General features: G+C 39.4%; 2 protein-coding genes and 1 long non-coding RNA gene across 4 annotated transcripts; 1 reads left to right on the top strand and 2 right to left on the bottom strand.

Annotated features, from left to right (window-relative positions):
- Positions 1-339: 339 nt before the first annotated feature.
- LOC146572590 (serine/threonine-protein kinase pim-2-like) lies at positions 340-6,962 on the bottom strand. Of its 2 annotated transcripts, XM_085276812.1 has the most exons (10): positions 6,791-6,962; positions 5,915-6,157; positions 3,046-3,288; positions 2,777-2,911; positions 2,565-2,659; positions 2,376-2,423; positions 2,054-2,272; positions 1,770-1,950; positions 1,513-1,683; positions 349-1,423 (listed from the first exon to the last, which is right to left on the bottom strand). In XM_085276812.1, the coding sequence occupies exons 1-10, from the start codon at positions 6,849-6,851 to the stop codon at positions 1,332-1,334; spliced, it is 1,488 nt and encodes a 495-aa protein (XP_085132938.1). In that variant the 5' UTR covers positions 6,852-6,962; the 3' UTR covers positions 349-1,331. The 2 variants fall into 2 exon arrangements, with proteins under 2 accessions (XP_085132939.1, XP_085132938.1); XM_085276813.1 differs by lacking the exons at positions 5,915-6,157; positions 6,791-6,962 and adding an exon at positions 3,923-4,076 and having other exon boundaries at positions 340-1,423.
- On the top strand, positions 2,189-13,803 carry LOC146572589 (uncharacterized). Its single transcript, XR_014892730.1, has 3 exons — positions 2,189-2,319; positions 12,320-12,551; positions 13,742-13,803. It is a non-coding gene; the product is annotated as an uncharacterized LOC146572589 (long non-coding RNA).
- Positions 11,098-20,291, bottom strand: adra1d (adrenoceptor alpha 1D). The gene is made up of 2 exons (XM_085276811.1): positions 18,874-20,291; positions 11,098-12,520 (listed from the first exon to the last, which is right to left on the bottom strand). Exons 1-2 carry the CDS (start codon positions 19,826-19,828, stop codon positions 11,970-11,972), a joined length of 1,506 nt encoding a protein of 501 aa, XP_085132937.1. The 5' UTR covers positions 19,829-20,291; the 3' UTR covers positions 11,098-11,969.
- Positions 20,292-23,515: the final 3,224 nt, after the last annotated feature.

The following is a 23,515-nucleotide window of genomic DNA, read 5'->3' as shown; positions in this document are numbered from 1 at the left end:
TTGTTTTACTTATCTTGTTGTTCCTTACAGTAAGTACAATAAGTGTTTAATGTTCTAAGCTACAGATGGTACTTATCAGTACATATCTATATTTTTATATCTATAAAAAGAAAGCTGACGCTTGCGAGACTTGGTCTGGGTTTTTATAGCAGATGACATTAAAAATATTGTGCAGTCAAAAACGAAGTGAAGCAGAGCAAAGTTACAGAGGTTTGATTAGAGACACAGCTAAGCGTACGTGCCGGCGGGTGAGAAAGCCACATCTCAGTGATTCTGATCCGTCGGGTCCGCGTTTTGTGTTCACGTCTTTGTGCAGAATCCGTGTATCTGCTCTCATTTACTGTTTTAGCGGTTTGGTGGTTGTAGAAATTTTGTGAGGTTTAACCTGAGATTCTGGCATTTCGGGCAAAATAAATTTCTATTTAAAAATCGATTCAGGTTTTAATGAATCGATATCACGTTATCCAAGCCAGAATCGATTTTAATCGATAAATCGATCATCAAAACCCACCCCTATTAAGAAATATAAAATTTTCACTACTGAATGGACATTAATGATTCAATTCAACCTTAACTATAGCAACAAGTCACATCTGTTGTCTAGAGGCACTTTACATTGGAAGGAAGAGACCCTATACTATTAGAAAATGAATCCCACCAATCAGAGAGCCCACTATGAGCAAACAATCAGCAACAGTGGGAAGGAAAAACTGTTGCAACCTCTGTTAGATCCAGGAAATCTGTTGAGACGCATTAGAGGTTAGGGCAACAGATGCAAGTCTTCAGAGCAGTGACAGTGTGACTTTCGTTGTGCATACTTTAACCTGATTGAGTTTTCAGTTTTCTTACTTGTCAAAATGCATCATGAGTAAAAAACAATCCTTGACATGGTAATGAAAGAGTATTCTCAGCAAAGTTGAGTTAAACAAGTTTTAATGGAAGTTTAAGTTAAATCTTTTGATTTTTACTAATTTTGATTACATCAACGTAATTTTATTACATTAACCTAATCAAATAAGGCCAATTTTGATGAAGCTCCTGACCCAGCCCAAGCTCTCTATGAAGACGAGGAAAAACTCCCCGGGGGGCCAGAATGATGGGAAGAAACCTCGGGAAAGCCAATTCAAAGAGAGATCCCCTTTCCTGGGATGGCTGGGGGGGTTACAGGAATTTCAGGATAGCAAAATTTAGAATTGGCCAAAAAAACCCAAAAAACAACCTTTTCCTGTTAAAAAAAACCAAAAAAATGAAAGAAAGACAAAAAAAGAAAGTTAGGTCACGTATCACACTTATATGATAATATATGAAATGTGTGTGTGTGAGAGATGGGTTTATCTGAGCCAGGGGTGACGCTGGAGGTCCCCCAGCGTTGGGCGCTTCTCCGGGACATCGGTTAAACACGCATCCAGGAAATTCCGGCAGTCTGGAAAGAAAGAAAGGAGAGAAAAGATGAAGATGATAGTTCCAGTGATCCAAGCCATCAGTGAATCTTGAAGTGTGATGTTTTCTTACGTGGGGACAGATGCTCGTTGAATTTCAGTTCGTTTTCAATGAACGTCATGATATTAAAGTCCCCCACATGAAGCGCTTCGTATAGCACCACTCCCATTTGCCACACCGTGGTGGGTCCAGGCCTGTATTTTTTGCCCCAGTAACATTCGGGAGGGCTGTGGATAGGTGTACCTAATAAACAGACACAATTACAATTTCTTCTAAAACAAAAGGCACAAATTGCTACATCTGTGAAGAGCAGGAGCTGAATATGTTACCATAGAAGAAGCAGAACTGCGATTGCTCCGTAGCAAAGCAGCTCAGGCCAAAGTCAATGATACGAACTCGAGGCACATCTGAGCCTGTCTCAATCAGAATGTTCTCACTCTTGATGTCCCGGTGAAAGATGTCTTTCTCTTCCAGGTCCTTTGCTGCATCAACCAGTTGCTTCAGAATTACCTGGAAAAGATGAAAAAGACAGTAATGAGTCAACAGGTTGATGCTTCTCTGATACTCTGTGCTTTCAGTGCTGTACAGTCTAAGGCTCTTCCAGTCAACTTACCTTGGCCTTTCCTTCTGGTAAACATCCTCCATTTTCTCTTATGTATTCAAACAGGTCCACCGCGGGGACAGGTCTCTCCTGCACCAGGATCAGCTCTGTGCCAAAGTCAAACCAGTCCAACAGAGACACAGGAGCCGACGTTCCCACTGATCCATCTGCTTCAGCTGCAAGCTTCAGCAAAATGGCCACTTCCACTGAGACTTCCTTCCCGTTTTCATCCTGATATATTACAACAAAGTGGATGATGAGGAACAGATGTTTCACAGGTGAACGCTGCACTCAGTCCAGGAATGTAAAAACAGTTCAAGTGTTGCACACTTACCGTCACTTTGATGGGGATTCTGTTCTTGGGAACGTGTTTGATGGCTACCTAAAAGACACAGAGCATTGGTGAGCATTTCCTCAGTATGACATCATTAAAGGTGTAAAACGGCACCTTTAATGCTCAGCTGACGATATTATCCGTTATCTGCATTACTGCCTGTCTTACTCCCACCATCTGAACACTTACTGGGAAATGATCTGTTATCCTGTAGCCAGCAAACACTGCTCCACAGCCGCCATTTCCTAGATGGTGCTCCTGCACATATCTGGCTTGGTATTCCCCTGAAAAGACCCAAATGTTGTTTTACTACAGCTGTGACACAAATTACTCTCTGCTGTACCCTAAATGTTCATTTTGCTCTTCACCTGAGTATAAAAGCCAAGCTGCTTGCTACTTACGTTGCTGGTCGGCTGCTGGATTTTGGACGACGTTTTTGGTTTTGTCCTTTTTCTTTTTCTTGGGTGACTCTTTGCTGTCTCCCGCAGACTTGTTTCTGCCATTTTTTGTGCACCCCTTTGTGTTTTGACTGCAGTCTGCAGATGTGGAAAACAGCAAAAGCACATCAGCGTATTAGATCATACACACAAATATCTCCCAAACACTAATATCTTAAACCGAGCAACCAGCTGTGCACTTAATCTACCCCTCACTCAACTAATTAGCCTACCTTTACCAGTGTCCACGGAGGAAGACGCTTGCTCCCTGTCTCCACTCGTAGGCTCAGCAAGTTTAATCTTCTTCGGTGCACTGGTTGTGCCCGCTCCATCTTGCTGGGCCTTACGCTTCACTGCTTTGACCTGGTGTGTATCTGAGCTGGTGGAAGGAGCAGCCTGCTCAGTGACCCTCCCTCTTTTTACGGGGGTCTTCTTTTCAGGACTGGCCTTTCTTTTAGCCATCCTGCTCTTAGAGTCTATAAACAACAACAACAACAACACAGTAGTGAAAAAGAGTGCTCGACATCAGGACTGGAAGGATTTTGATGCCATTTTAGGAAGTATTGGTTAAATTATAATAACAAGTTTATCCTTTTGATAAAAAACAGAGCAACACGAGTCCATACTAGGTCTACTAAGACTTAGATCTTCATGACACTTGTTGATCTGTTTTTACTGCTGAGTCCAAGAATAAACTTGTCACATTATTTTACCAAAAGACAAAGTGCCCCATTAACCTTTCTTTGATTAGACGTGTTGTAATTATGCTATTTTCAGTCAAACATACCCATATGGAAAAGAAATGGTACAAATTTATAAAAGACTTGCGTAAGATGTGGCCTACTTCATGCAGTGAATCATATCAGGCTTATATGATTTACTCATGAAAGTGGCCACTTTCTCATTACTTTCATATATTGTTTTAGTAAGTATCCAAAACATACAAGTTTCACACAAGACAGATACAAACTTTATAAGATTTATATATATCTTTTCCATATGGGTAGGATTCAAATGTTTCATTTTATACACAGACTGTCAACATTTTTAGAAAAGTAGATTCTGTTATTTGAGGGATTTTACCCAGATTTGATGTATTTGTTTACTTACTTTGATCTCCTGGATCTTTCTTATCTCCTGAATTTGTATTTTTTCTCGTTTCCTTTTTCATGTTAATTTTTGAGACCTTGTAAAATGGAAAATGTCACCGTGATGAGGGAATACTTCTTCAAATGTGTGCGCTTGTCTTTCCTAAGCTGTTTAAGCGAGTTCCGTAAGTGAGCTTTCAAAATAAACTCAGGAGTAGGGATGGGTATCGTTTCGGTTTTATCCGATACCGGTGCCAAACCGTTACTTTTGAAACGGTGCCGGTGCTCAAACGGTGCTCAAACCGGTGCTTAAAGAATGGAGAACAGATGAGTGGATGGTGGGGTGGGTGCAGTTTTCTCTGTGGTGGGGTTGGGTGGACTGTCCCAGGCTCTGTGGGGCCGGGAGGCGCTGCTGCACTGGGCCCCGGTCTGGATGGGCCTGGGCCCCCTTTCCCTGGCGGGTCGCGGAGTGTGGGAGTGCCTACTGGGGTCAGCGGGGGAGCTGGCCCCAGGGAGGGGTTACCTGCCCCTCCCTTCCTTCCCTCCCCATCTCCAGCTGCCTCTCTCTTCCCGCTCCACCACAACCACCCACACATGCAGGGCCTTGGAGTAGGGGTGTGTCACCAGGGTGCAGAGGAGGCTACCCCCCCCTCTGTCCCCTTCTGGCTGCCTCTGCCTCAATTTTATCCCACAACTTAGACATTCACATTATTCACACTCTCATTACACATACATATAGGATCTTGGGGGTGGGCACAATCACGGAGTCCAAATTACCATCAGGGTGTACACCTCACCCCTGGCGTCGTTGCCCACCTCTCAATTTTAAATACACTTAGACATTGAGGGCTATCAGGAGGGCCTTGGACATTTTTAATCTGTAGCTCTGCTCTAAAAGAACGCACGTACCTGGACCCGCCTACTATCCTCGGAAACGTAAAAATGATTGGCTAGAAGTTTATCACAGCTCAGGAAAAAAAAGCACCGAAATAAAGCACCGAAATGTGCGCTGCTTTTCGGTCTGGTTACTACCGTTTATGTCAGAACCGGTGCCATCATGGCACCGGACACCGGTACCCATCCCTACTCAGGAGACTATGGCATCAGAACCTTGCCTTTCAGTGACATCACCGACTGCCAGTAAAAGTGCTCCTAAGTAGTTTAAAGAAAAACACTATGGCAGACAAAGCCATAATAATTCATATAATTTAATGAGAAGTCGATATACCTACCTATAAATGTTGTTTTTTAAATTGTGCATTTATTTTTTTATATAGTGTAACTACTGGACCTTATTTCTCTTTTTAAATCTAGAGACAACCACGTTTTTGAGGTTGTATCACCTTTCCCATAGCTATTCATTTGTGTGAATAGCTATGGGTTAACTAGCTATTGGTGTTAATTTACTGATTAACTTATAAAACACATGCTCAACTTACTGAAAAAGTCCCACAGTGGCTTCCATCCTTATGTTGGTTTGTCCAGTTTACGGCAGAACACATCAAACCTGGGGCCCATGTCAGCCCTACTTGCGGCCGTATATTTAGTGAAGAAATATAAAGCAATTTGGCACTTGAAGAGCCTTTTTTGTTAGCGGGGGATTTATTTATTTTTGAGTCCAATGTTAAAATGCGTTCTTAAAAAAGTTTTAAAAAAAAATTACTATGAAGGTCTAACCCAGGAGTCAGCAACCTTTCTGATGATAAGTGCCATCTAAAATTTCCTTAGAAGTCAACGTGCCATATGATTGCAGTAGCAATAAATTTAATAACGCTCTATATCAACAGTTACACACTATATAGACCAACTTTATAGAATTATATTTGTTCGCAGATGTTAGCATAGAGCAGATCAGCTATTTTGAAACAAAAAATACACTTTTTTTTATCAGTAACAAGAACTCCATAACAGCAAATGAACTGTACAACAGAAAAATATCTCCCAAACACTAATATCTTAAACCGAGCAACCAGCTGTGCACTTAATCGACCCCTCACTCAACTAATTAGCCTACCTTTACCAGTGTCCACGGAGGAAGACGCTTGCTCCCTGTCTTCACTCGTAGGCTCAGCAAGTTTAATCTTCTTCGGTGCACTGGTTGTGCCCGCTCCATCTTGCTGGGCCTTACGCTTCACTGCTTTGACCTGGTGTGTATCTGAGCTGGTGGAAGGAGCAGCCTGCTCAGTGACCCTCCCTCTTTTTACGGGGGTCTTCTTTTCAGGACTGGCCTTTCTTTTAGCCATCCTGCTCTTAGAGTCTATAAACAACAACAACAACAACACAGTAGTGAAAAAGAGTGCTCGACATCAGGACTGGAAGGATTTTGATGCCATTTTAGGAAGTATTGGTTAAATTATAATAACAAGTTTATCCTTTTGATAAAAAACAAGCAACACGAGTCCATACTAGGTCTACTAAGACTTAGATCTTCATGACACTTGTTGATCTGTTTTTACTGCTGAGTCCAAGAATAAACTTGTCACATTATTTTACCAAAAGACAAAGTGCCCCATTAACCTTTCTTTGATTAGACGTGTTGTAATTATGCTATTTTCAGTCAAACATACCCATATGGAAAAGAAATGGTACAAATTTATAAAAGACTTGCGTAAGATGTGGCCTACTTCATGCAGTGAATCATATCAGGCTTATATGATTTACTCATGAAAGTGGCCACTTTCTCATTACTTTCATATATTGTTTTAGTAAGTATCCAAAACATACAAGTTTCACACAAGACAGATACAAACTTTATAAGATTTATATATATCTTTTCCATATGGGTAGGATTCAAATGTTTCAGTTTATACACAGACTGTCAACATTTTTAGAAAAGTAGATTCTGTTATTTGAGGGATTTTACCCAGATTTGGTGTATTTGTTTACTTACTTTGATCTCCTGGATCTTTCTTTTCTCCTGAATTTGTATTTTTTCTCGTTTCCTTTTTCATGTTAATTTTTGAGACCGTTTAAAAGTGAAAATGTCACCGTGATGAGGGAATACTTCTTCAAATGTGTGCGCTTGTCTTTCCTAAGCTGTTTAAGCGAGTTCCGTAAGTTAGCTTTCAAAATAAACTCAGGAGACTATGGCAACAGAACCTTGCCTTTCAGTGACATCACCGACTGCCAGTAAAAGTGTTCCTAAGTAGTTTAAAGAAAAACACTATGGCAGACATACAGCCATAATAATTCATATAATTTAATGAGAAGTCGATATACCTACCTATAAATGTTGTTTTTTAAATTGTGCATTTATTTTTTATATAGTGTAACTACTGGACCTTATTTCTCTTTTTAAATCTAGAGACAACCACGTTTTTGAGGTTGTATCACCTTTCCATTTTCTATTAAAGTACATTAATTCATGTGTACTTTGTTTTCTAAAATAAAAACATCATAGTTACTCAATACCCCGTTGTTGTGTGAATAGCTATGGGTTAACTAGCTATTGGTGTTAACTAGCTGTAAAGCTGCTGGTCATGATATCGGTTTGGATATGTGATGAGAGGGAAACATGAAGATGAAACCAGGAGATGTCCTTACAGAATCATCAGAGCTGAACAGGTGATGGAGAAACAGGTTTACCTTTTAGGTGACATGAATGAGTTGAAGGGAAGTTATGAACTGTTTCTGAGAAATAAATAACACCAGGATCCTTTTTCTACGTAGCTGACAGCTGGTAACTGTGCAGGGGCGGGTCTAGCAAAGTTTTGCCAGGGGGCCAGGTAGGGCATTAACAGGGAGAGGTGGGGCACAAAGAAATACTTTTCTTTCTTATTCTCATTTAAAATGTCTCGCTTTTATTAAATAATTATCTAAATCTTACAACCAAAGTTTTTATCTGACGTAAAATGTATAGAAATCATACATATACCAACAAGACTGTACATCACTGTCACAACAGCATTTGTTTTCATTCAAAGGCTTTATGGCTTTAATACCTGGTGGGCCGGTCTGTAGTCAAAATGCCCGATTTTCTGTCCCAGTCCAGCCCTGCATGTTAATACTGGCAGTGTCACCATGCCAGCTGACTGGATTTCATCATCAGCCAGTGTTGTTCTTTATCAATATTACCAAAGTTTACCATAAGGCAGCAGAGAAAGTATTTACTTGCTTTCAGGTTTTATTCAAATGTTAGTCTTTTCAGTTGTTTCCCCACTTTTTTCCTGTTTCAAAATCAAACACCAGTTTGTGAGAAGATTATCTTCTTTTTTTAACAGGCAGATAAAGTTTTACATTGGAATTGGCTAATTTGTCAATTGTTTGTTACAAATGTTCGTATTTTAATATTAAAAAATGTTTTTGCCCAAAACATATGTGCACTACATGTCAGTAAAAATACTATGCAAATATTGATGTCCTTGAATGCTGAGTAAACATTGACAAAGCACTGATTGTATCTCTTGTACTTTATCAACGCAGTATCTAAAAACTTTGCACCGTAGTGGTTAAAATCTCATTCTAATAAGAGTTAAAAGTGCATTCAGTTATTAGGTTTATAGTGTTATTGAATTATGGTTAATGGTTGGTAGAATTTTTTTTTAAACATTATCTGCCAATTACATCTGCCACCCTTCTCCAAATCTGTGCCCCTACCTGGCCCCCCCAACAAAAATTTTCTCGACACGCCACTGTGTGTCAGGTCTTTGTTGGGTGGCTTTTTTTTTTTATCAAGGTCTTTTTTTATTGAACAAAAATTATATTTAACAAATATTGCAGCAGTATTAATAAACAGTTTTTCTTCTTTTCCCCCCATACCTATCCAAAACAATGCAACCAAGGCGCAGCCAGTTATGCTGGATGGTTTTTTTTTTTGTCTGCTTCTTAAGGACATGACTTTCAGATAAATTTCTTTTTTTATACACCATTTGTCCAGTTTCCTCACATTTCTTTTAAAAACACACTACACACCATGCTGACATGTGCGACGTTTTAGGCAAATAGCCCCACTGACTCACTTCATTGATGTAAAATATTATTTTATATCTGCCAAACTCTGTCATCGTTACTATTTTTTGTAAACTCACCTACAAAATTGGAAACAAAAGATATGTGTACCGCTGGTAATAAAGCACCTAAAGATATAATAAAATTATCTCTGGTTCTTTGCTAAATTGTCTTTTATGTGTAAACCCAACACTGGTTCATCCTTTGAATTAGGTGCCTTTTTGTACTTGAATGATTCATAGGTCATTGCAGAGTGATTTATAGCTGTCAGCCTGTGTTTGTTATCTTTGGCATTTTTTGTAGATTCAGCTAAAATGGGAATGGGAATACATGTTGTGTTGTTTTTGATAGGCTGCTATTAACAAAGTCAAGTCCAGTTTAAGAAATTGCAAGAAACGTTTATATGACCACATAAAACAGGGGTGTCCAAACTGCGGCCCGCGGTCCATTTTTAATTGGCCCGCAAGTAATTTTATGAATAGAATAGAATTTGGCCCGAACTTTTGGTTGAGTGTATTGCACTTCTTAGTTTTAACACCAGGGGGAGCTGTTGTTAATCAAGGCAGTTGCTCCACCAAAAAGGTCAATCACAGAAGAAATTTACCCCCAAGTTACTAAACATGGCAGAACCAAAGAAGCGAAAGGTAGAAAGTGAGTGCAGAAAATTTCAGACACGGTGGGAGAGTGAATATTTCTTCAAAGAATTCAAGGGGAAGTGTGTCTGTTTGATCTGCACTGAAACTGCGGCAATTATGAAAGAGTATAATGTACCACGTCATTATGAAACCAAACATCAGGCCTATGCATCCTACACTGGTGCTGAGCGAGAGCAGAAATTAAAGCAAAGGGTAGCTCTCCTGCAAGGTCAGCAACAGTATTTTTTTCGTGCTCAAATTATCCAGGAAAAGGCTCCAATAGCCGGCTATGAGGTCGCCCAACTCATCGCAAGACATGTCAAGGCTTTTTCAGATGGAGACCTCATAAAACAAGGCCTCGTTAAAGTCACCGAAATAATGTGCAGGACTTCACCAACGTCAGCGTGTCCAGAAATCCAGTTGTGCGACGCACTGAAGACTCGTCAGCCAACATTAAACTGCAACTGTCTGATAAAGCTGTGCTTTTGATTTTTACTCCATGGCATGAGATGAGAGCACCGATGCCACAGACACCGCACAGCTGCTAATTTTTTGCGGGGAGTGGACGAGAGCACGAGCGCTTTAGGTGAGTAAAAAATATATTCCACAGTACCCGTGGGTTAATAAGCATGCATGTGCAGGTACACATGCTTCAAATATCTATAATGCGCATCAATTCTGTCACTACCCTGCTTTTGCGCACCACTTTCTTTATATGCACAGCGCACGCACACGTAGTCAGCTGATCTCATCTGATGCAGATCTGCTCCTTGATCAAGTGACATTTGTCCGGATTTTTAGCACGAGTGGCGTCGGATCAGCACAGCAGCTGATTTACGGCCCGATTTACATACCCAGCGCAGCTGATACCAGAATAATTTACTAAAATTATATGGACTCCTGTTATTAAGTCCAGTTCAGTCTGTTAATGTTGATAATCGTTTCAAACGGACGTAGATGTTTTGCTAAGCCTAATAACTTAAATAACAAACTTGAAATGTACCCGTCCCATTTTCCCCTTTATTGTTTTTTTTCTCTGTACTGCAAATCTTCTGTCTAAGAAGAAATCTGAGGCTGCTGTTCTGAGAATGAGCTACCAAAGCTTTTTCTGATTAAATCAATAAAGATTAATTTAGGGAAAGCTGTGATGAAGGCAGTTTTGTCTTTAATTATATTCAACAATATAACACATTTGACCACTTTTAAGTGATTTTTCTAACTTTAATACAGTAAAGTTAAGGTTATATACCTAATTTCTAGTAAGGCTTCTAACAGGAATCAACTGTGGTTTATTGGTCTTCATGGAGTTGTTCCCTTTCTCTCTATCAATGTGCACTGCCTCCAATTCCAGATTTATGAAAGTGTGTTTGTGCTTTCCTGAAATCTTTTTGTATTTCTTTTTCTTTTTGTAATTTGTACTTCTCAGTCAGTAGACATATTCTTACTGCTGTTCTGACCGCTTTCATTAAATGCAGGTGTTAATTTATTTCCAACAGATTCACTTCTACTAAAAACAAGTCATCCCAAAAGCATTTAGCTTTACTTAAAGATGAATAGGTGCACAAGGTAAAACAACCAAAGCAACAGTGACATCTTCTGGATGAAGGAGATATTTTTCTTTAATCATGAATCAAATAACGTAACGTAACTGGAAGGCATAAAACAATAAAGAAATTATTGTCTCCACATTTTTTCCTCTCCTACATTTTTTGCCTTTCATCTGATAAACATAAACCCCCCACCAAAAAAACACAACTTGACATTACTGTTCACTTGGCAACGTTGGCCACTCGTCTTTACAATGCCTTGTCAAAAAAAGAAACACAGGCGCAGATTAATGATCATAATTCAATATGAAATTTTACATTTGATTAAACTGTGGCACCAACACAAAAATGCACTTGTGATTTTACTTTCGCGGAGATTGAAAACTTAGTTTCAGTACAGGTATTTGTTCTTTTGCTTCTTTGTCTTTTGTTAAATCACAAAACATGCCAACCAAACCATTTACTCTCAGTCTTTATCACACAGTGTGAGCTGGCTAACATTTAAAGACATCAAAACTGCCTGATACAAAACTGTAAGAAAAACATACAACAATACTAATTATCCAGCCTTATGTTAACTGTCTTTCCCAAAATATTACATTCTTAAAACTTGCCAGCTGTCAGCTGTAGGCTATGAAATCTTCACACCCAGTGCCTTCAAGCAAAAAAGTATTAAGTCCCAACTTACTGCTTATTTCGCACCCATGTCCCAAATGTGTCATTGAGCAGTTCGCTAGAAGTTTCATCCAAATAAACATGGTGGGACCCACGTGATTGGGATAAGGGTTTCTTTTTTTTGCCTGTTTGTGCAAGGATCAACCCATTATTCTCAGCTTTAATCGTGCCTTGATTCTTTGATATTATGCATTATCACAGTCTTTCTTACATGTCGGTCCAATATGGCCCTTTGAAAATAAATAAAAGCCTCTTTGGTGACCGTCTAAATGTCAGTCTCTTTCAGGCCATAGCATTCTGCCAGATCATAAAACTGATAGCTACTCTGCTCACAAGAGTTGTAAATCCCCATAGACACCGTGTCCACCGTTTCAATTCGACCAACAGCAGGTGTGTTGCATTTTCCCGTCCCTCCCTTAATTTTATTTGACAGATTATTTACTTTCTCTTTGAGCTGGAAGGAGGACTTTCGCAGTGGTGGAAACAGACTCCATCTCTTGAAACCTAGTGCATGTCCTTTTCTTGTGTGTAGCAAAGAGCTGCCGCAGGATTCGTGCACAGCGTAGCCAGGCTTATAATCGCCTCTCTGATCCCTTGTCATTCCCTTGACAGCAGTCCGCCATCTCTGGTCATAGAAGCGGCGAAGGACCCTACGTTTCTGGTAACACTGGCACTTGAGGAGCCTGGTGAAAGCCCGCTGGAACTCTTTACTGGAGCAGGGGTAGATAATGGGGTTGATGCAGCTGTTGAAGTATCCCAACCAAAAGATCACCTTGAACACAGTTTCAGACGGTTTTAGTGCCGGGAAGAAGGAACCTGAAAGGAGATGAAGCCATCAGGAAGATGTGTGAGTTACCATAAAGTAAATGAACAATATAGAACAAATATTTTTGCAAATATCCTACAAAGAGCCGCTGAAGATAAACGTTAGTACTGTCAGAGAATTTGTACACATGCAAAATATATAAATTTAATAAATATGAATGATTTTTACAGTTTGATGCTGTATGTCATTTTGTCAGTCAGGTTGGATACTAAATAATAATAGGTAAGTAATAATAAAGCAAAATAATTATATGGAATAATCTTAATTTAACAAAGATATATATATATACTGCAAGAAATGCACACGTCTATGCACAGCTGTGATGTACTATTATGTTATGTGTATATGTATTTGCACTCTGACGGCAGGATCTTTTTAATGATTTATTGTGCACCTGCAGGTTTTTTTTTTTTTTGCTTATGTTTGTTAATAGAAGCAAAGGAGGTTCTGACATTTTAAGGGCAGATATTTATAGAACATGCTTCACCCACAAGCCTGAGGGCACAGAACTTTTTTTCTTTTTGCTTGAATACCATGCACGATGAAGGCAGACTTTTCTGGTACTTACAGATTTCTTGAATGGATTTAACTGATGTTAACTGATTACATGAAATGTGCCAACACAATATTAGATGGGCTTTTTCCTGTGATGGAAACTCTCGCTAAAGGGGTCAGGTGAAACATACACATTGTTATCAAAAAATGTTTTTTCCATGCTCCAAGGACACACACCAGGCTTAGCACAATGATTCATAAAAGTTTTGAAATGTTCCATTTAATGCAAGCACATCATCTTTGTTTCTGCTGGTGTTTCTGTCTGTGTTTGTTATTGGTTTTGCCTGATGTGAAATACTGGAATGGATAACCTCTAAATATTCAATTTATCAACTCTATTTAGAATAATGGAAAATGAAGGGAATTTCTATTATTTCTTGTAGTGGGGATTATAGATATTTAAGAAATATGGAATATATGGAAGTTTTCTAGCTTTTGTGCATATGACATTACACACTGGTAATTTAACAAATGAGAACATTAGAGTTTTTCATAATGAAAATTGCTTTTTTCACAGATGACTAGCAGCACAAGGCATTTTGCTTTGCTCATATACTCCCAATGCTATTTTTAGTACAATAGTCCGATGACACCCTTATTTTTCAGAGGAAGCTGCTTTTCTCTCTTTCTTTACCGTTATTCTTCTTTCTCTCCAGGCCTGGGATTTAACATGGCATCGAGCCTGGACACAGAGGCAACATTTAACAATGCTATGATGTCAAGTCTGCACTGATATCCCAGAAATCCATTTTTTTTTTCTGCTTAGTACTGCACAGAGGCTTGTGTGTAATGCTCAGAGTTCATGCTCTGACATTACTGACCACTAAACAGAAAGAATGCACTTATATTAAAAGAAGTGGATGATGAAACAAAGTTGAGACTTTCTTCATAGTCTCATTTTTCTTTCATCACTACCCACCCAAATTCACTCAGGATTAAAGACTAAGATTAATAAATTAATAAGAGGAAGGGATGTTCTTTTTTTGAATTATGTCCCTAAAATGACATCACCTTTAGAGGCAGGCAGCAAGTGATTCACTGCTCTGACGCACAGCCAAAACACCATGACAACAGGTATATTTTTTATGTATTTGTTTTATTGCTTCTGGGATGGCAATCTTTTTTAATTTGTGTATTTTGTATATTAGTGTGTTTTGTTTTACGCTTTTCTAAAGCTTAAACTCAACATAAGGCCACCAACAGCTAAGATATACAGACACTGAAAAACTTGAAACCTTAAAAGTGAGGGGATGGAGGCGCCCTGCTATGCTGTGTGGATGTTGGGCAAAGGCATTTTGTTGGCATAGTTGATTTTTGTCCACTTGTGCCCTCAGATTCATTGCAAAAAAACACAGCTGCTCATAATGATCACCTTTATTTGTTCCAGTATGACCATTCCTCCATCAATAAAGTTTGTCTGAATGTTTTGACAAGAAAACAATGTGAGGTGATCTTCTGAGGTCAGCTGAAGCAAGGTGTGAATGGGGGTTGAAATGCCTGGGAGGGGATCTCAAGAATGCATTGGAGTTGGCTGACAGTGGGAGAGTATAGCCAAAGAAACTGAACACTTATGAGAGATTTTAAACAATTTATCACCACGGTCAAATGAAGGAATACCTGTTGTCAAAATTGTTTTTGTACTCAGGTATACTGCCAGTGGTCTGCAAAGTCTATTTCAAAGAGTGATATAGTTTTATTCTGGAAAAACATGGCCGCCCAACAACTTATTAAGACACTCAATAAGTTATATGGTTCAAGTATAACCACTGAAAAACTATTTGGCTACTTTACGCTCTGGTCAAATAAGATCTTCAGCTTCACTGACAGAAAAAACCAAAACCAAATAAAGACGACTGCATATGGACTCTAAGCCCCTGTCCACACATACTTGGATATTCTGGAAGACATAAATTTTCTTTGCATTTGTGACCTTTCCTCTACTTTTAAACAGCATTTTAGGCCACTGAAAATGGGCCTTTTGAAAACCTCTTCCAGCCTGAAGATTTTCAACAACGACGTTTCTGTATTAATATGTCAACAAGGAAAGCAAGGATGTTATCTTGGAACATCAAAGATGTGCGCCTGTATTTCAGTTTTTGATGTCAGACTGCTTGGTTTTGCTGTTTTTTCATGTGTTTTCACATTGATGGAGATTTTGAAAACAAAAGTGGAAAATCCCTGTATTAAAACGTACCTGTGTACAAATAGAGGATGCCCTCTGCACTTACTCACTTAGTTTCATCATAATATCTAAAACATTTTTCTGGACTTTGTTCTTTGGACTTCTGTCAGAATAATTGAGTGCTTCCCCTTTTTGTACACATTTCTAACTACTATGATTCATTTATGGTATGATATTAATGACCAAATGACATATTATCATAATACAAAACTGCAAATATTACAGACTGTAGCAATAGTAAATGTTTACTAGTAGTTAACATTAGTTGTAAAATTTTAGATTTTCTGATTGCTTGTCTCCCGTTACTTTCCTGCTTAATCAAATCTGCTTGTGAATCACAACTAATTTAAATATTTTAAAATGGGTCATCACTATCAAATGCCCCCCACAATAACGACTATCACAAGAGGGGCTAATAATAAGGTGTAGCTGAGTATTTACAGCAGCATGACTGTGTGTATGTGGTTAATACAATACTTTCATGATGATGAAGGGGCCAGTCACACAGCATAACAATGGGTTTTGTTAATGTGTTACTGAGGTGTTTTAACAGACTTTGGACAGTAGAGGTTTCTAGCTCAGATAATTTATTGGTCAGAATCGCAGACAGTAAAAGTAGCTAATGTTGTGTCACGTTTTGAAGACCTGAGATGAGCATTTACCCCATCGCTATCTTGGTTGCAAAAAAAAATGTATGTGACTAAGATTGGTGAGTCTGACTGGTAAACCACATGCCTAATGACATGCAGTTTTTGTTGTTAGCCAATAAATATGTAGTCTCATACCACAAATTAGCTACAATTTTTAAAAATGGCATGACCAAGAATTATGAAACAATTACAAAATATTTTTTAATCCAAAATGAGTGACTGTGTCCATAAACTCAACAAGAAACTCTTTACAGACGTCAAATCAGAACAATGTCCTCACATGGTTTTCAGTAGGACCAGAAGTCCTTTTGCAACCACAACTATCGCCACCTGTTGGCCTTCAGAGAGACTGCAGATTTTTTGTGCACTTCCTCATTTACAACAACCAATTTCAGTCTATTAAACAATAGTGGGTGAACATATTTAAAATCAGTTGTGCATTTTTGAAAAACAAAAAAGCATTTTCTGCTAAGCCTGAAAGAAGAACTAGTTAATTATACCACCTCAGTGGTCGTGGTTGGCTTTTACAGAGGGAAAGAAACGGCCTTAAACAGAAATCTGACAGGCCATTCCTCTTTATTTCCTCAGTTTCTGGCAATATAAAATGGGTCTGGTGTGCTAATATAGGTTGAAACGAGTCAGAGGATTCCATCTAGATTTGGATCATCACACAGAAAAGTCCTGATTGGTATAAGATGAGCTGAACGTACAGCTCTGCCTTTCGGCAAAAAGTTACCTATTAATGTCTGTCTCTGCGATGGACCAACATCACCGTGTCTGACTGACCGAGTGTAGGTTAGCAAGCGGTGCTAAGGCCCCACACTCATCTGTGAGTGGTTTGGGAAATAAAAGGCAGCCACCCATGGGGATAAATTGACAGTGTAGAACTTTATTGATCCCTGGTGGAACTTAATGTTCAAGTTCAAGTTCAACACGATGACTAGATTCTTGAACTTGAACATTAAGTTCCACCAGGGATCAATAAAGTTCTACACTGTCAACTTAATGTTTAAAAATACTTCCTTTGAGGAGGCCTGAGGTCATCTCTCAAAGGGTTTTTGCAAACCAGATGGCTTACAGCACGATGACTAGATTCTTAGAGTTCAGAGTTTTACTATGCTTTAAAAACCAAATTGCAGGTCATCCATTAATCTACAGCAGACGTTAGTTTAGATATTAGTGTTTTGATAGTCTGACTTCCTTTATCATGCAAATTAGAGACCTTTCTGACATTCACCAGGTATCATAAATAAAAAATAAAACAACTCAAGATAACACCAGACAAAATTAATGATCCCTTTTGGCTGAACTGCCTTTGAATGCAGATTTTTAGTGTCACCATTTTAGATTTAAGAGTCTGTATGACCTTTCCTAAAAGCAATAACGTGATCACAAAGTCAAATTATTACAATCATTACAGTAATGTTAATTAAAACTATTATTAGAGACTGCCTTGAGGTGCACAAATTGATTAATAATGTGTGTAATGAAATGTGTACTGACTTTTAACATTTTAAACCTTTAAATCTCATTCCTGTCATTTTTAATCACATGCTGAGGATGGAGTTTGTCTGATTTAGGCATACAAATAAACGTGCCCCTTTCTTTCCCATTAAGTGAATAAAATGATAAGTAGCACCAATTTCATTTCATGCACCCCGTGTGTCCCTAATAATTCCAGTCTGTAAAAGGAGAGGTGCAGCAAGAATCAGAGTGCTGTGTTAGTGCTTTGCCCAGTAAGATACTGGCCATTTGTTCTCAATGGCTCTCGCAATCAATTATGTGAAATATATGCAAAATGAAAAACTGTGGTGCCACCATTAACATGTGGCACCAGAGCTCTATTAGTCTAAGCGAATCTAGCCTGAATCCTGCTACGTAGGCACTCTTTATTTATTCAGTTTTGCATTTCAGTCATTCTTTTTGTTGCTAATACCCATATTGCCTCTGTTTGTGTTTTAAGGTGTGCCTTTATGTCCAGTTTTGTCTTTAAATTTAAAGCTATTTCCATTTGATTCCACTGTAAAATGTGCTCGTTCGGTTTGATTTATGTGTTGTCATAAAGACTGAATTGGTCACCCTCAGTGGAGGGCCTTTTCAACCATCTGCAGGGGAATAGAAGATCTCTTTGCCTGATTTGAATCTTACATCCCACTCTCTTAGTACCGTAGTCAACTTAATGAATATGCTCAACAATAAAACATAAATGTTTATTCTTGAAAATCATGCCTGTCTGAGTTTTTACCAAGGTAAGTAGCCGCTGGAACTGGTCATCAGTGAAGAATGTCAGTCTGTTATGACTGCTCTTTGAAAAATGTGATATTAGCCATGTGAAGGAATAATTACAGTCATGAAAAAATTACAGGCATGAAAACAAACCACTTTAATGGTCATGTTGCAGAGCTGACCTTTCCTGACAAAAGAATTGGTTTTTGTAGCATTATAGCATCTTAATTTTGATCACTTCCTGGCATAGCTCCCAAAATAAGCTGCGCATGCAATCCAGAACACGCAATTTTCTTATTTTGTTAGGCCAAACGCCAATTTTACAGAGTTTATTAACAGTGTGAAAGGGTTTTCTTAAATTAAAATTCACGGAATTTCATACGTTTAGGTTTCCTTTGCGTCAATTTCTTATACTGAACACGACCCATTTATTCAGAACGCTTTATTTTTGGACCGATGTGCATCTCACACATGATCAGTTCAGGAGTAAAATCATAAATCATAGCAGGCCCGAAACAGGCGTGTTTGTTGCTCTTAAAGATAGAAACTTTTTAAAAGCGCATTTAGGAGAGGAACATTTATAAGAAGTCATATTCTCCGTCTTTGGCAGGAGTCTGGTGGAAATGCAACAGACTGAATCCTATTTTACGCAGGACCCAGCTCATGACCCAGCATGAAATGCTGAGAAACGGTTATATAAAAATAAAAGAGATCGATAAATAAAACATACCCATTGGCAGAAAGAAGAAAAAGGGCAGCCAGCAGAGGATGAACATCCCCACCACTATGGCCAGGGTTTTCGCAGCCTTTTTCTCCCTGGAGAACTTCATCAGCCGCACGGAGAGCGAACTTCGAAACGGGTGGTTTTTGCTGCTTTTTGAGCTCGCCGGACGCGCGTCCTCCAGCACGCTGCGACAGTGTATCCGCAGGACCACTTCCATCGACTTATTTCTCTCGCGTTTGACTCCCGCTTCCAGGCTCCGAGTAGTCCTGCGGGCCACCACGTACACCCTAAAATACATGATGAGAATGACCATAAGCGGGAGGTAGAAAGAGAAAAGCGAGGAGAAGAGCGCGTATCCCGGCTCCTCTGTGATCCTGCAGATGCTTTCGTCCACAGGCGGCGGTTCCTTCCATCCCAGGAGCGGACCGACCGAGATCACAACAGATGATACCCACACTAGGACTAAAATAGCGACTGCCTTTCTCTCAGTCATAATACTTGGGTATTTAAGGCAGTATTTCACGCCGATATAACGGTCGATGGAGATCATACAGAGGCTGAGGATTGATGCCGTGCAGCAGAGCACATCCACCGCTGCCCAGATGTTACAGAAAACCCGGCCAAACACCCAGCATCCCAGCACCTCTAGAGATGCAGAGAAGGGCAGCACAATAATGCCCAACAGGAGGTCTGCTATGGCTAAGTTGACAATGAAGAAGTTGGTGACGGTCTGTAACTGTTTGTTGCACACCACAGACAGGATAACCAAAATATTCCCAACAATTGCCACCAAAATAAAAACGGAGAGAAAGATCCCAACTCCGACAACCTGTGAGTCCATTGTGAAGTTCCTGCATGTGGTAATGCTGTCATTTGGTAACATCTGGTCCGAAACAGATCCATTAAAAGAAGTGAAAAACAGCCCATGGTTGCTTTCGTTCCTCAAGTTAGAGTCTGTCATTTTGAAACGCCATAAAGAGAAGTAAGGGAGTAAGTTTTCTGAAGAAAGCAGTGTGACAGCGTCGTTCTCAGTCTCCTTTCATTCTGTCTTTCCAGTAAGGTTGCCAAGCAGCCGTTCACACTGTCAGTATTTATCACGGGTCAAGCGAAGGGAAAGTAAAAGGCAACAAAACTAAATAAAAATAAAAAATAAAACCGATGGGGAAAAAAGAAGCCCCTGCAAAAACTACATCCACAAAGACTGACTCGTGATTAGTGTTAAACTCACTTAAACGTGTATGTACACAATGTTTAATAAACTATAAAGTTTGGATGCCATTTTTAAAGATCATTAAAAAAAAAACAAATTAGGTAAATGTAAAAATATTTCTTCCATGCGACGGGTTTCCACTGCTGGCATCCTTCATAACAAATCCCAGAGTCAGAGCTGGTACAGCAGGTCTGAACCTACTGCACAGCTCCACCCACACCGCAAAAAACATAACGATGGGCTCACAGTCTCCACCAGAGAGCGTATATGTGGTCACGAATTCTGCATGACCGCTGCATGTGTACAAGCCTTAAATGCTCCAGTGCTTTTTTATCACCAGGGTGATGATGATGCGCTTATGGGCAAATAAAGTTTGACCAAAGAAACAAACAAAACAAAGCAAAAGGACACGTGTTGGAGGTAGGGGGATAAAAGCTATGTTGTTTATTACTCACCGGTTATTACACACCAGAATAAGCCTCTCTTTCATGCCATAAGTGTAAAACAGTGGCACATCACTGAGATTATCCAAACTGCCACCAGGCACCGACAAACCATACTGACATCATCCGAGTGCCTTCAGGCAAAGCGGTAAAGCTTCCCAGTGGCACTGCAGCTGCTTTCTCCAGGCCTGGTGTGCATAGCTGAAGTAGAACGACGGGCCTGCACAAACCACTAGGGAGCCCAGAGGAGAGGAAAGGTCAAGAGGCAGGGTCACAGAGAGGCCAAACAAACCCTGCATGGAAAACGATCAACCCCAAACTACCGGTCTGTTTAGTGTAGCAACAGAGCGTGTTGTGACACATAGTTAATACATGTCTCCAGGATGAATCTCAAACATGTCTTGGCGAAAAGTAATCAGCAACACCTAAACATACCACACCAGGATGTTGTGGTGTGTGGATTCACATGCATATTTATAGAAGACAGTATCTAGTTTTGCTGGTACTGGAATACTGCTCTCCTGCATGATGAAAGCTTCCTGCTGATAGTGGTATCTACATCATCTTAGATTGAAACAAATGATTGCCTATTTCCAAGTGCCCATCCTGCAGGTGCGTGCAAATTCAGTAGCACTTTCTTTCTTTCACATTTTGTAATAAGAAGTACTGAATCATGCATTGAATGAAAAGCAACTTAGGAGAAACTTCACTAGTTTTCATATCACACAAGGCAGCCGAGCACTCTCAGAGGCCCATAATTACAGCTGAGACCTCTTCAGATTGGTTGGTTTCCACCTCTTTCTTCTTATTAGTTTGAGTGCTCGCAATAGGGCTAAGAGTCCGTACCCATGCTGGAGAAAGGCCATGTGTGTCTGCGTAGCTCAAAAAGCATTAGAGCTTTACCCCCACACCCCCAAAAGACCCTAATGATGATTACACACCAGATAACAAAATTGCTGGATGGATGGATAAAAACTGAAGAGACAACTTTTCTATTCTTAGATCCTTTGTGCTGCAAAAAAAGTGTCAAATTTACCTTAATAATAGAGCCAGTTAGTGAGTGTTGGTGAAAGTTCTCAATGCTTTTAAAATTTTTGCTTCTAAAATACATGTTCATAGAAAAAAAAAACACACAAAAAAACAAGCTGTAAAATAGGTACGGCATGCTTCAGACATGACACATGCCCACCTGTCCCCTCATTTGACCCTACAACACTGAGGCACTGTACTTCCTGTTTTCATACTGAACAGTGGCTCTGGACCAAAATGTGAGGTATGCAGTGTCCAGTATGACGAGTTCAGTTCCATTCATTTCATTTTATGTATACAGCGCTAAATCACAACAACAGTCGCCTCAAGGCACTTTATATTATAAGGTAGACCCTACAATAACACAAATACAGAGGAAAACCCCAATAATTATTTGACCCTCTATGAGCGAGCACTTTGGCAACATTGGGAAGGAAAGGAAAGGACTAGTCAGAGTTTATAGCTGCTTCAAATTAGATTTCTTCTTTCTCAACGTCATCCCTGCACTCAGCTATAGTTTGAGCTAAGTAGCAGAAATGCTCACCAGAGTTAGTATCACCGTCACCATCAGAATTTATTTGAATTTGTTCACCATTTCCATGCTAAGGCATGAATGTGATCACAGAAAATATGGCGGTTGGCATTGAGCAGTGAGACTGACTGTCCATCAAACCAAGTAGCTGAGCAGTTTAGATAAAAAGCCCCAAAGCTATATTAGCAACTTGGGTCTAATATCGACTCAGGAGTCTGGCTACGGGCAGCAGCATTTCTGTTTCTAGTCACGGTGAGTCTGCTCAGCTGTCAGAGCACATCCTTTATTATTAAATTTATAAAATCTCATCCAGCCCACCTGCTCCTCCTTATAAGAGAGCTAAATCCGCAGTCATGCAGAACCGACTTTAGACTGCACTAACGCAGGAGATATTTGGACGAGCCTGTTAGAGAATGTTTGAGGTAATGATACATGGGATGAACTGGAGGTCACTAAAAGTAATGTCCTTACCAACCCGCTCAAGATTTCCACTCAGACAGTTGAAATAAGAGAATTTCACATCCACATTTGGACAAGTGGGTAAGATTTATAGTCCCTACTTTATGGAGTGAACCCACTATAGACAAATTTTTTATTCCTCACTAAATTCTCAAAGTTTAAATATTGATTATTGTGTTTGAAAGTCAGTATAGTGCATAAGTGCAGCTCTATTGATCTGATGTCATTGTTCGACCAACAAATTGGAGAATAAAGCCAACAGTCAAACCTCAGAGTCAGAGTTTTGTTTCATATTCAGTGTACAAACTGAAAAATTTACTTTGATTTTTTTTCACCCTTTTTTTTGTTCAGACTACAAAGGAATATATTTTACTGTCTGATACACAGTGCCAAAAGGTTTTGTTCACTTACAGTTGTAGTGGGAATTTTGCATTATGTGGCAAAAAACAAACAAATGTACTGCACGCAGAATGAGAGTTTGCTGTTTTTGTGTTTTCCTATTCAGTTTTATGTAATTTGAATTTTGTTTTTACTTATATAATGACATTTATTTTGTAAAGTGCCTCCAGACATTTAATATTGTAAGGCAGGGGTGTCAAACTCAAATACACAGTGGGCCAAAATTCAAAATTAGAACAAGGTCGCGGGCTAACATTAATATTTATTGAAAAATATCTTCCTCCAGATTTAAGAATGAATCTCTTCTTATGGACTCAAACAAGTTTTGCTGAAAAACTGAATGTGGAACAAGCAAAGCTTAATACTAAACAATGTATATATTAGCTGTATAATACCAGTAGGCCAGCTCTAATAGTAATTTGGTATGGCTTCGCGGGCCAAATGTAATTAGGCTGCGGGCCAAATTTGGCCCGCGGGCCAGAGTTTGACACCTATGTTGTAAGGCAAAGACGCTACACTATTTCAGAAAAAACTTTAACCATCACCAACCTGATTTCCTGTGAGTAAGCACTCGGC

This window comes from Mchenga conophoros, linkage group LG6 (genome assembly GCF_057382185.1).
Source record: "Mchenga conophoros isolate Kocher_MC1m ecotype Shallow Benthic linkage group LG6, M_conophoros_male_GT1.1, whole genome shotgun sequence".
NCBI lineage: Eukaryota > Metazoa > Chordata > Actinopteri > Cichliformes > Cichlidae > Mchenga > Mchenga conophoros.
This window is presented reverse-complemented; position numbering and strand designations above follow the sequence as displayed.

Excerpts from the sequence above, each read along its gene's own strand:
- LOC146572590 (XM_085276812.1), bottom strand. The coding sequence starts at position 6,851 with ATGAAAAAGGAAACGAGAAAAAATACAAATTCAGGAGAAAAGAAAGAT. Across the intron at positions 2,660-2,776 it reads TCCAGCAGCCGACCAGCAAC|GGGAATACCAAGCCAGATAT; the intron begins GTAAGTAGCAAG and ends GGGTCTTTTCAG. Across the intron at positions 2,424-2,564 it reads GGATAACAGATCATTTCCCA|GTAGCCATCAAACACGTTCC; the intron begins GTAAGTGTTCAG and ends TGTGTCTTTTAG.
- adra1d (XM_085276811.1), bottom strand. The coding sequence starts at position 19,828 with ATGACAGACTCTAACTTGAGGAACGAAAGCAACCATGGGCTGTTTTTC. Across the intron at positions 12,521-18,873 it reads TTTCTTCTTTCTGCCAATGG|GTTCCTTCTTCCCGGCACTA; the intron begins GTATGTTTTATT and ends ATCTCCTTTCAG.